At 34.3% G+C, this 12925-nt stretch overlaps 1 protein-coding gene across 2 annotated transcripts; it reads right to left on the bottom strand.

Moving 5' to 3' along the window:
- Positions 1-2156: 2156 nt before the first annotated feature.
- LOC130824525 (cyclic nucleotide-gated ion channel 17-like) lies at positions 2157-12233 on the bottom strand. 2 transcript variants are annotated; one of them, XM_057689565.1, is made up of 7 exons: positions 11664-12233; positions 10972-11536; positions 9516-9728; positions 8694-8995; positions 5295-5406; positions 3528-3764; positions 2157-3236 (listed from the first exon to the last, which is right to left on the bottom strand). In XM_057689565.1, the coding sequence occupies exons 1-7, from the start codon at positions 11690-11692 to the stop codon at positions 2544-2546; spliced, it is 2151 nt and encodes a 716-aa protein (XP_057545548.1). In that variant the 5' UTR covers positions 11693-12233; the 3' UTR covers positions 2157-2543. The 2 variants fall into 2 exon arrangements, with proteins under 2 accessions (XP_057545548.1, XP_057545549.1); XM_057689566.1 differs by lacking the exon at positions 9516-9728 and having other exon boundaries at positions 11664-12218.
- Positions 12234-12925: the final 692 nt, after the last annotated feature.

Below are 12925 nucleotides of genomic sequence, written 5' to 3'. Positions count from 1 at the left end.
TATCTGTCTTATTTAATTTGTCTAATTTTCTAAAATTTAGCTTTTTTTGTTTTTAATATGATTACTTGTAGTGTCTAAATTATTTTTTTAATTTCTAAATATCTTATTGTTTAAATCTATTATACTACCTTCGTAGTCTATATGCCAAACATAAATACGACAAAATGGCTGAAATAATACATTGTACCTTGCAGTTGGCCGACCTTGTAAAAGGTCCAAGAAATTGTCATAATTCATGTGTTAATAGTAGGCATAGTTGCCAAGGAATAGGGGCGAAGTTGCCGGGGGGCTAATTGCCTAGGCATAGGCCACCATGGCCCAAGCTAACTTTTGCGGCTCATTTATTCATTTACCTAGTCCTTGTCAATTATAGGATAAATACTAATTTTTCACAATACTCATTATCCGAGTCAAATACACGTAGAGTATGAATCATTACAATTTGAACCAACCAAACCAAATGCATTTAGGTTTTCATTTGAGTTAAATTGATACGAACTCTAATTTATGCGGGATACCGAGTCTATGATTATGACTCAATTTCAGTTGAACTGACATGAGTTCAAAATCAATCTAACATTGGGGAATTTAATCAACATGTGTTAGCAAAGTAGTTATTTATTCATGGAAGTACTCATGTATTTGATGACTTCTTGAGCATAAAAATGTTACAAGGGTAGATCTAAAACAAAATTAAATGATGTTGATAATATTAAAAAAAAATATCAATTGAAATGCAAATGGGTAAGTATTTTTTCTAAATTTAAATTAAATTGTGATTGGTGAAACTTGAACTCAGGTTAATGCTATCACATAACAAAGCTCTTACCAACTTAACTAGTATATATATTAGTATCTTTAGGTATATGACTTCATCCATAATTTGAATGATTTCAGTTGACATCATTAAATGATCATTATAGATTCCCCCTTGAATGTGACATATAATATGCTCTTAATCAGAAGCCCACATTTATTTATTTATTTGTAGAGTTTTCACTTTGCATATTTCTTTTATAACCAATTGGAAGCGGATTTAGTAGAATTGGTCATAAATCATCCCTACAACAACTTTGTCCAAAATCATCAAGTGGATCATACCATGACCTGATTTTGTTATACTGCAAACATTCTCCCACTTGACATTTGCAAACTTGTTCTACCCAATTTTCGTCATACTCATGCCATAAATAGAAACTATAAATATCATTAAAAACCTTGAGCACATATTTGGAAAGTATGATCATGTGGGACCAACAAGTGATTACACTTTTGAGGACTAAGTTAACCAATTGGAACATAATAGTGTAGAAAAATTTTAGTCATTCTTTTAATTATTTTGAACGTTCAATTTCTTAATGGTCAAAGGGAGTTCATACTTCTTCCATATATTATGCTCAGTTTTGGTTTTCGATGAGCAGGATATACTAAATGTAACGATGATGGTTTGGCCTTCTATGAGCTATTCAATTGTTACAATAAATACTAATAGGAAATTAGTGGTCTCACTGCCTAAGGCCTCTTTTTACTAGCTATCCTACCATAATTATTAGTAGAGTTGTGGAAGATGGACTCCGCTCGAATTTCAATCTGCAACCTAATTGTTTATAACATGAATTAATTGAAAAAAGTGATTTAAGTAAGATGAATAAACTGACATAATATTTAACCGATCCAAATTAAGAGTTATTCGAAAAGGTTGATATTTAAACAAAAAGATCATTGATATTCAAATAGCTAAAACTAATATGAACTCGAGTTAATTAAAATAACCTAAATCGAATTTGATGTAAAAATATTTTTAGTAAAATTGAGTTAAGTCTGTTAAAAACCTGACTTGAACTAACATTTGCAACCCCTTAGAGATAATTTAAAATGCACCTACTTTAACCAGGTTAATTTCTTTTTACTCACATGGTTTTAGGATAAGTATTTTACAAGTATATGCATTCAAATGCGTTATATGTTCATTTTTATACTTATAGCCAGAGGTCCTCCTCAGCATAAGTCAGACTCCTTAGGGCCACGCTTAATTAAGCATGCTTCTACCTTTGCGCGTACATATTAGGCACGATTAATAAGCGTTGCTAAATTTGCCTTTTGCTACGCTTATAAGCATGACGGAATATCCTAATTTTTGGTGCAAAAAGCCAAAGGGGGAAAAACCAGAAATTGCTGAACTTAAAACACCATTCCAGAATACCAGTATACATCTCCAGTAAAAATAAGTGATCTAATATCTGTAGTTGTAGTATTATGTGTAAAGTGTATCAGCGCGCATCTACATGATTGCTGTCATATTTTAGTGACAAATTTGCTGTCAAGTATCGGGGGCGTATAACGTACAACTTCACTTCAACAACTTTTGTATCGCAACCTAGCGGACACTCAAGCAACAATTTCCTTCCACTTGATTACGGTTTCGTGCACCAACTATTAGTTTGGCGCATGCGCAGAAAATATAGGCTTCCATTTCATTGCCTTTCTTAGGCCCTTCATATGTATGAAGCTTAAAATGTTAAACATCTCGATGCAACATGTGCTCAATCATCGTCAGGATCAGCAGAAAAATCTGGCTCTTCAGGCTTCTGCAACTTGATCTTTTGAGCTCCTCTTCTGGTATTTGCTGCGAATTTAGATGCTAGTAATGTCACCGCTAAGGTTGACTTTGCTCGAGGAGTTGAAAGGGGTTCTTCTTCTTCCCTAGTTTCATCATCGTCTCTTTCGGACGTGAAGGATTCTAAAGACGAGAGGCATTTCGTCATCCGTCTCCTCTTATACCGTCTCCAAGCAGCTTGTATAAAGCAGGCGGCCCATGTCCTCCAATGGTGAGAGTAAAATCGGAATGTATGTTGAAGTTTTTTGCTGTGAAGTCGTCTGAATTGATTGGCAACAAACTTCAAATCTTCGGCTCTAAGTGCAAACGCTTCCACTTCAACGAGGGCTTTCACTGTTCTCGTTGAAGAAGGAAGATTGAGAGACGATTTTGGATGAAGTGCCCATGCAAGTAACTCTTCACCACAAAAGTCTCCGGGTTTCAAAGTAATTGAATCGAAAAATCCCGTACGACCCCCGTTTGTAGTGGAACTTTCTAATCGTCCTCTAATGATGAAAAGCATTTCTGTCACAGGATCACCCTCCCGAACAATATATGTAACCTCGGTGCATAAAGAGGATACAAGGCGTTCACAGATAGCATCAAGTAGTTGATCGTCCATCTGTGAGAAGAAAGGAACCTGCAAAATGTAGAGTAGCTAGTTGTTATATGGTAAAACTCAAAGGGATTGGGAAAGTTTAGTCGTTAATAACCATTGATGCATTTGGGAATCGGATTTCGACTCAAAGTTTTCACCTTAAATCTGTTTAGAAACCTATGTGGGCCGGCCCCGAGATTGGTGAGACCGGGGGTGAAACATTAATTATGGGTCCCTAACTATGCTAAATAACAATTATGGGCTTCTAACTATTAACTACCAAAGCGTCATTTTTCTAATAAATGAAAACATGAAGTATGAATAAAGGCATACCCTTCGAACAAGGTCCAAGCACAGATGTCGCTGAATGTCTCTACGTAGGTCGGCAGGTAAGCTAGTCAAAATAGCTTCCTCATCAACTCCTCGAGTCGCAAGCCACTTATACTGTACAAAGCGTCGAACACGCTGTTTCAGACCTTCAGGGAGTTGCCTATGCTTCATCCACTCTTCAGTATCTCTTCGCTTAAGCCTCCACTCTTCCAGCCTCACAGTGATAGATTGAAGATAAGTCTACATCAAACACATTGTAACGAAATTTAGAAAGATAATCTGCAAATTTATGTAATCTACGTCAAATCAGACAATTTTTGTAACAATGACATCGAAATTTCTCCAAAATGGTTCTCCGTAGAATTCCTTTGAGCTTTCATCTCCAATGACCTTATGGGTATCATTATTGTGAGCATTCATTGTGTTCAGTAGAATTCCTTTAAGCTTTCGATTGAATATCATCTCCCTAGAAACTTATCGTTGGTTTAATTTAGTTTATAATTTGTTTAGGATGATGACAATCAAGTATGGTCAAGTATAGACAAGATTAGTCAAGATTGATTCAAGTTTCATTTTCTTGATATGTTTGATCACAATATAAAGTATCATGTTAGATAGTTAATGGTAATTGTTGTAGCTGCTGCATTTATATTTTAATCTAAGTCTTGCATATATACGGTTCATTGAAAGGAATAAATCAAACATTATTTCAATTGTGTCTATGTTTAGGAGATATTCCATGAAGTTAGTTACAAATTCTAAAAGTAATCTTTATTCAAGTTGATCACATAAGTTTAGTTATTCAAGCGATTTTGTTCTGGGTTTTTATTATAGCTTTAAGTGAATATCTAAAGTTTTATTTTATTGTGTAAAAGCTGATCACTAAATTTTAAAGTGGCGACTGAACTCCGTAATTACTTGTGTCTATTTCATTTCGCATTTTAATCCATGTAATCTTAATAGTCAAAGAATAGGGTACTAAGGTTAGTGCAATTGACGAGGCTAACTCTACCATTTGAAGATCCAGTAGGCAAACTGGTAACTCATGAACTTAGTCTTGATTCAAATATGAAGGAACCCTCTTCTTCATCAAAGAATATAACACTAAAGGCAAAAATGAAGGATATTCCCTCAGATTTCGAAAATAGTAAGAATGAAGAAGATTATGATCAGGAGCATCAAGTCCTACTGAGTAGGCTTAGCCATGATCCTGAGATCTAAAAGATCTGTCACACACAAGAAAATATGCAGTTGTTATTATAATTTTTCTCAACGTGCGTTATGCAAGTCTTAGGAATAACCTCTTTGATATTACAAGGGAAAGTCTGTGCACGTTCGGCCCTCTTTTACCTTGCCTAGGCGGAACCCACTTTATTATAATGGGGCAACATATCGTCAAGTATTGTGTGTATATTTTGGGAAGTTCCATCTAGGTGTTCATCCAAATAACATTAAGGAGAAGATTCAGAGGTCATAATGAACGCAAATTTTACGGCCACATTATAATCAAACATCAGTAATCAAGTTTTTGAAATAGAGAAAGAGCAAAAGAGCATGAAAAGGCCCAAAGCCCCAAACATTTTCAGCAGAAGAGCCAAGTTATAGTATATTCCAAGCAAAATTTCCAAAAGTGAAGAACATTGATTAACAGGATTTGATAAGGATCAAACACATCCCCAATTCTAGTTAAGCATAACTTTCAAGTTATAAACTGTCACGTCAAGTTATATATTGAAAATGCACACAACACGAAATATCAAGGACACATACCTGCATATTCCCAATCAAATGTGCAAACAAGACAAGACCCAAGATTGCAATTAGTATGGCAAATGATGTCTCCCCAATGAATGTGCTTGTATTTAGATTCTGTCCATAAGAGCTGAAATTGAGAAGTAGAGACATATCAAGATCCTTTAGACATATTATATCCCACATCCACATAGGCAGCAATATCTCCCAAGAGAAATTTGTGCAGCGTTCTCTAATTTGCTTAAATGCCTCAAACCATGGTGTACTCCAATGAACACGCAAATTGGTATATCATATGAGCTATATAGGTACACCTACAGACTATTTTGCTTCACTGAGAACAATATTCTTGCTCATAAACATTCCATGCACCAAATATGCCAAGTACAATGAATACTCAAGAAATAATATCTTCCAAACAAGATGGTCAAGGTACGAATGTCCAAGATGTCCAAGTCCAATCCAATGCAAGGGAATTAATTTTGTCCAAGTCCTATTATGATCTTAGTATGCATGGTCCGTATAGTTCCTCAAATGGTTGCACTTTGCTGAGCATGACTAATTACAGATTAAGTTAGTTGGATTCTTCCTTAAAGACTTCAATTACAAGGAATTAATTCCAAACAGCTTTGAATACAAAGGGCCATGTTTAAAGCTGGTTTTTAATCTCATTAACTTCCAATCAGCCTTGGAATACAAAGGGTCATGTTTAAAGCTGGTTTTTACTCTCATTGATGGGAATTAATTCCAATCAGTCTTGGAATTCAAAGGGTTTGTAATGGGGATTAAAGTGGACGGTTATGAGCCCTTTAATCACCTTTTTATTTTCAGCATTTTATTTTGTTTTGTTGCTATTAATTGGGGAAGTTGTAAAGGCAATTAGTGGGTGTACTAAGTCTATAAATAGCATGCTGATTATTAATGAAAATCCATCCAGAAATTTGCCAAAAAAACTTGTGTTTTGTTTATTGAACTTGACTTGTGTTTAGTCAATTTTAATTGTCCAAATTTGAGTGTTCCAAATTTGAAGAGTAGTAATTTTGGTGAGAGTTCCCATAGTTAAGACTTGTAGTTTGTGATTTGGTGAGAGTTCCCTTATCTAAACTACCCCACGCAATAGAGTGAGAGTTCCTCTTTGCTATACCTTTAGCTTAGGGTGAGAGTTCCCCTAACTAATCTGATCATACAAAAAAATATACCAAAAAACGTGTGACCCCTTTAATTTATCATTTTGTAACAAGGTTTCTCATCTTGTTTACACATCAATTTTGCTTCACTGAGAACAATATTCTTGCTCATAAACATTCCATGCACCAAATATGTCAAGTACAATGAATACTCAAGAAATAATATCTTCCAACCTATTTACTAATATAGAAAATTGGACATGTGGCTTGACCTACCAGAAGAAATGTACTGAAACCTTATTAGCATAACGTCCGAGTAAATTGTATTAATAGAGCAATCAGCTTTCAGCTATGAAATATGGGTTACGAACAGGTTAGATTTACTCCATACTCTTTATTAAAAAGTTTAGTTGCATTATAAAAGCGGCTCCAGTTCAGTTAAGAGCTGTTGTTATTTGCTTAATAGTAATTTGTCCATGGTTTTCCCTAGCACTCAAACTTGGAACGATAAAAGCATGAAACGCTTTTCATTTCACTAGGGCAGCTGTCAAAGAAAAGGCAGGATGCGAACAAACATTTTCGTTGCAAAATATATTGGTTGCAAAGTTGCTATCTGGACATAAAGACATGTTTTAGAGTCCGACACATGTCTGAGAATAGGCTTCGTCAAAGCTAAAATTTTGGGGCACCGGCACAAGGTCTGGAATTTTGACACAAACGTAAACATGACAAAAAAATTATATCTTCATGTAAAAGAAAATTACTATGGTATGAACTAAATATTTTTGAAAAATCAAAATTAAAGTTTAATTTATCATTGTGTTACTTCACACTTGAAAGGAACAAAGTCTGAAGATCGCAAGTACTACAGTTTGTTTTACATCAAAATATAAGGTAAGAGATAAGATAACAAGATTGTCGTGTTCGACTGCACTAGCTGAGTCATTATGCAAAAAAAAGGCCCCATCGTATCATATAGGTCGTATCATAAAGGCCATTAAATTTACCAAACCGGTCTTTCCTGCATCGTAAAGGTGTAAAAACACCCGCATTTTAGGTCGTTCTAAGCGACATTTCATGGTATAGGCTGATATTTGGCGGTAAGGCAACCGCTTCATCGTTTGTTACCGCAACTGTGTCCATTACCGTGTTTTCGCACGATGGGCTAACTTCTACACTTGATTTATGCATGCATTTGTCATGTCAACATGGGTAAGGTGTAGCTCGGAAGAGAAGGATGCACAGAGGTTTATTTACTAAGAGTGTATGAGAAAATTCTCTTGTTGATTTGGACATGCACTTTGAAAGAAAATAACTAACGATTTTTTAGGGTATAGTTTTTTTCAGACATTCTAAGTTATCTTTTCAATGATCCTTTCAAGTGAAAGTCATTCTCTTGAAAGTCATTCTCCTTAACTCCCCTTTGCAAATGGTGAAATTTGACAACCTCTTAAGTGTCTTCCCAATATATTTCTCTCCTATGTATCAAAGAAATTGATATCCACTACACCATAACTACCATCGATAGGTTCTAACAAACTTCCACAACATGTTTAGATTTGTTCACATGAATGGCATAGGGACTAGGGCTCTAAAAAAGTCAGACCAATAGTTTGCGTCCGAATTTCCTAATTCGACAACCTTCCAAGAACCATAATTTCATGAGCAAGTAAATATAAGTCTTCCCTTCCACAATAGTAATCCAATTGACTTTTATCAATAAAATTGAGTGCAATCAAAAAGATGTAAAGGAATTCAACCGATAGTACAATAAGATTAAGTAGCTTGGTTAAATTTGCACAAACAGTGAAACATAGTTCGCTAATTAGTTCGCCTTTTGGATTCACGATTCGCTCTCAAAATGGTTTTAAAAAAGCCTAAAACCAACCATAATTCGCTTTTTTAGATTTGCGATTCGCAAGACAATTAGTAAACCATGTGACACTGTGCACAAAAAATTAACAAGGAACAAAATGTGGGAACCAACCCAACATAAAAGCTTCTCAGAGACAGGTGAACAATGGTCAGTACTCACTACTCAGTACTTTGTTTGAAATTTGACATTTTCGAGTGTGCAATCATAAACCAAATATGATAGTCTTGTTGTCAATCTTATAGTAACGACCCATGCTAACTCTTATAATAAAGCTCGCTAACTGAATAATAAACAATAAATTTCCACTAACGTGGTCTAGCTCCTTCACAAGTGCACGCCAGAATACTCAACAAAGACAAATACATCATTATACTAGCATAAAAATTGGTCAATTAAGAAAGTTTGGAAGCATACCTCAATTGCTGCAAGCCCCACCATAAACAATAGAAATATTTCCGGATAAAGTTGGAGGAGACAACCTTTTTTTGCACTGCATCCTCGAAAATTCCGTAGGGGAAACTGCTACTTTGTTTTGGATCACAGTTGCTGAATACAGTAGTTGTGTTAGCCCAGGCCACGCGATCTAGATTGTTGAAGATGTCACAATCCAAAAAATGAAGTACACATTTTGGAGGGCCTTTTTCTTGTCTACAGTTTGACTTCCAACAGTGTGTATACCTTTCAATTGATAGTAAATACCATGCTGCCCCAAGAACCTGCATAACAGAAGCATGGCACAAGAAACACAGTTGAATGCAATGAGTCGCAGCGACTTGTACTGAGTGAAAACCGAGATAATAATATTAGAAGGATGGCAAAAATTCAAAATCACTGAGTAAAGCAGTTATTCTGAGGTTTATTTTGACCCGATTCTCCTCAACTCAAACAAAAATTTTCAGAAAAAATCAGTTGTAATCTTGTTACTTGGACTCAGGTACTGATGTCGGAAACTGGTACGCATCCATGTGTCGGATACTTTTAATATTCAATTTTATGCCTAAAATGAAGTGTCTAAGTACCATACCAATGTCTAAGAAAAATGAAGTGTCCGAGTAATATAGGTTGAAATCAATAATATCCTACCACCTTTTAGAGATCACAATGATAACACCTTGGAAATGTTAATAATCAAACCCCTTATTAATTAGACATGAACTTGTGTGCTCATTTATAACATGGCAGAGCAAGGGTTCAAGAAGCCATAACTAAAACCAAAAAACATATTGATGTACATACATGGCTGGCCAAGATATACAATAGCAAATTGTATGCCGCACCCGCCCACGCAGTCTTCGTGACAACTCCAGTAGCCTTTATGATTTCAGAGCTTAAGGGGAAAATAAGATATAATCGAGGAATATACTGAAGGAGAACAATGAGGGCGAGAGCGTTGTTATTGTGATCAGTTCTTGGAGTTCTTGATGCAGGAATAATGAACCAGATAACAAACTACAAAAGTATTTAGAAAAGAACAGATAAATGTTGATGTAAAATGGTTTTACAAATGAGCAAATTAGCAACATTCTACAAATGGAAATTTGCACAACAAAAAATCAAATACAAACGGTGAATCACAAAGACGGAGAACCAGGAGTCCATTAAAATAAGGAAACAAATTATAGGCTTAAGTAAATGGTATACATCTTTTATGGCACGACGGGAATTTGGCCTTAACAATCATTATGAGCTACTACTACAAATCACAATCAATCTCTTCCTAGTCCATTGTTGAAAGCCAATAAGAGTTGATTCTCTAATAAGACAAACTTGGAAAATTCATTTCTATCTGTAGTGTGTTATACTTCTCTGAGATAAAAAGCTTCAACAGACCAAGTTTTCCGGAAAAACGATATATTTTGTTAATTGGTATTTCGTCCACTCGAGAAAGGTATCTCAACTCTCAAGTAGTGTTGCTTAAACTCATAGCATGATTGGTACATGGTGTTAAAAATTGGTAATGGTAATGAAATTTTAGTGATTTTTCTAGGAACACATGTAAAGGTTTATGTTCATGCTTGCTTGTCTCCAAAGATTTCTTTTTTCTTAACAAAATATATTTCATTTATTACCGATTGAAAGAGTGGTATAGGTGGTATGAAAATCTACAACGAAAAACACATATCTATAGATTGAGTTTCACACTTTCATTCCCTTAAGACATACTATTTTTTATGAAAAACTACACTATAAGGGCGTGTTTGGTATCCATTTTTAAAAGATCACTAACGGAAACACATAACTCAATGCATTACATATTGTTTGTTTTGACTCCAAAGTAATTGTTTACGTTACTTTCAGGAAATGGAATTCTCTAATTTGTTACCGTCGTTAATAGTGTTGTAACAAATTCCCTTACCTCATTCTCTTTGCTCTCTTCATACCAAACAAATAATAAAAATAACACTTACCATTACCCTTACCTCTATTTAACATTTCATTTGCATTACATTTTACCTTATCATACCAAACATCCCACTTAGTTCATAAAATTTACACACTATGCCACTATCTATGACTTGTTAGCAAACATGTCATCATAGTAAATTAGTGAGTATCTCCCATTTCAGGTACTTTTAGTGATCAACAAAGAGCATCTTTTATGGCAAAAATGATGCTGCAATACTTGAAACATACTTGAATGATCAGAATACTAATCGAAAACAAAATTGAAATGAAGATGAACCTATCATACCTGGGGCAAAGGCAATGTGGCAATAAGATCAATGAAGAAATCGGACTTAATGTACCTCCGTGCAATCATCTTGGGGTCCCTTACAAGCTCACCCCTTCCAAAAACCCGAGAACTCGGAGCAATATAAGCTGTTCTAAATTTAATAATCAAATGCAAAAGGTAAAAAAGATCCGCAACGGTCCGCCAAAGGGTGACAACAATTTGCAAATGCAAATCAGTTTTCACACAGTAAGTCTTATTATCCCCACTTATACCAGGCAGATAAAAGTATAGTGGGTCAATAAATAGAGCCAACAAGCAAGAAACAATAAAAACCTTGTTCCATTTCAACACAATTTCACTACCAGGATCTAATATTTTATTCCTCCATGTTTCTTCTTCCTCTGGAAAAACCTTAGACTTACCATACTTATATGGTTCACCTATTCTACCACTAGCACTTAAAGTTCCACCACCATTAAAATAAATTGATGAATGCTTATAAACAGAAGATGACTTATCTAATCTTGTGGGGTCTGATTTTGGCAGTACTATATCTGGGTCATTTTTCCCTCCAGAATAGAACCTATAAATGCATCATTATACACATCATAAACATAAATTCACCAATTAAAAACCCTAAATTATATCATATCAAAAATCAACACATAATTGAATAAAATGTAAGAACCTAGTATGAAGTATGTACATACCTTACTGTTTTTTCCTTCTTCAACTCCATGCCAAATTAACTAAAACCTAACATACCAAATTCAGTAACCTATATCAGTAACAAAACAGTAACTTAAAGAACACGTCTTCCAACAAAAGAAAACCCATTAAAATTCATGAGTAGACAACACAAATTTGCTGAAGTTCAGATCTTGAATCTGTACAAACACCCAATCAAGTAGAAAACCCACAACTTTTTTTTCTTCAATAAGAGAATGGGACAAAATTCAAGGCTCAAAATGGAAACCCAAACCAAAAAAAAAAAAAAAGAAATTGTTTTTTCTGGGCAAGTCTCCAAATTACTGGAATTTGTTAATTTCTGTTAGCTGATATGGGTGAATGGGTGAATGGGTGAAGTAATAGATACAGTAACTTTTACTGAGTGAAGGAAGAAAAAGGGAATCAGAATTGACGGAGGAAAAGCTTAGAAGATGAGATAATCAATAATGTTGACTAAACAAAGGAAGAGTCAAAAGTGAAGAGAGAGAAGTAGTAGTATTTTCCAATACGTATTCACACACAATCACTTATTTTTTATTGAGAATTTTTATATAAGTGCATACTCAGATTTCATTGTTAATTTTTTTTCTTATAAATGAGTTGTCTATATGGATCCATCTCACATTAAGACAATTTGACTGAAGACTTGCTAACGACAACAACTCACAAGCTACATGTGATGTTTCCATCCAATTCATAGGGAAGGTGTTTGTTTTGTGGAACTTGAGGAGGGATCACGATTTGCTTGGTTACGTTATTGATTTTTTTTTCATGTTATTAATAATTGATTTATGTCCTTCATTTCTTTTCAAACTTCACATTTATTTTTTAAGTATTATTGTATATTAATTACTAATTATTCTTAATTTATAAATTAAAACATAGTCAAATGAAATGTTGTTTGATTCATCTTAACATAAGGTATATTAATATCTATTTTTCATTGTTTTTAATTATGCACAATTATAGATATTAAAGATTGAATTAGCACATTGGTAAATGTGCAAAAAGCAAATAGGACGTTTGAAAAGAAACGAATGGAGCATTAATTATGGTCATTTTATTATTGGATAGTTAATTTTTTATTTATGGTTCTATTTTTGAAATAAATGGTTCATGGAAAATAAAGAAAATAAAAATTGGCCAAAACGGATAAAAAAATGTGTTTTTATACACATATATTCATCCCCAACTCTAGATAAAATTTGACTTGCCATGAATTTATGAACAAACTTGGATTGAT

This window comes from Amaranthus tricolor, chromosome 9, assembly GCF_026212465.1.
Source record: "Amaranthus tricolor cultivar Red isolate AtriRed21 chromosome 9, ASM2621246v1, whole genome shotgun sequence".
Classification (NCBI taxonomy): Eukaryota; Viridiplantae; Streptophyta; class Magnoliopsida; order Caryophyllales; family Amaranthaceae; genus Amaranthus; species Amaranthus tricolor.
This window is presented reverse-complemented; position numbering and strand designations above follow the sequence as displayed.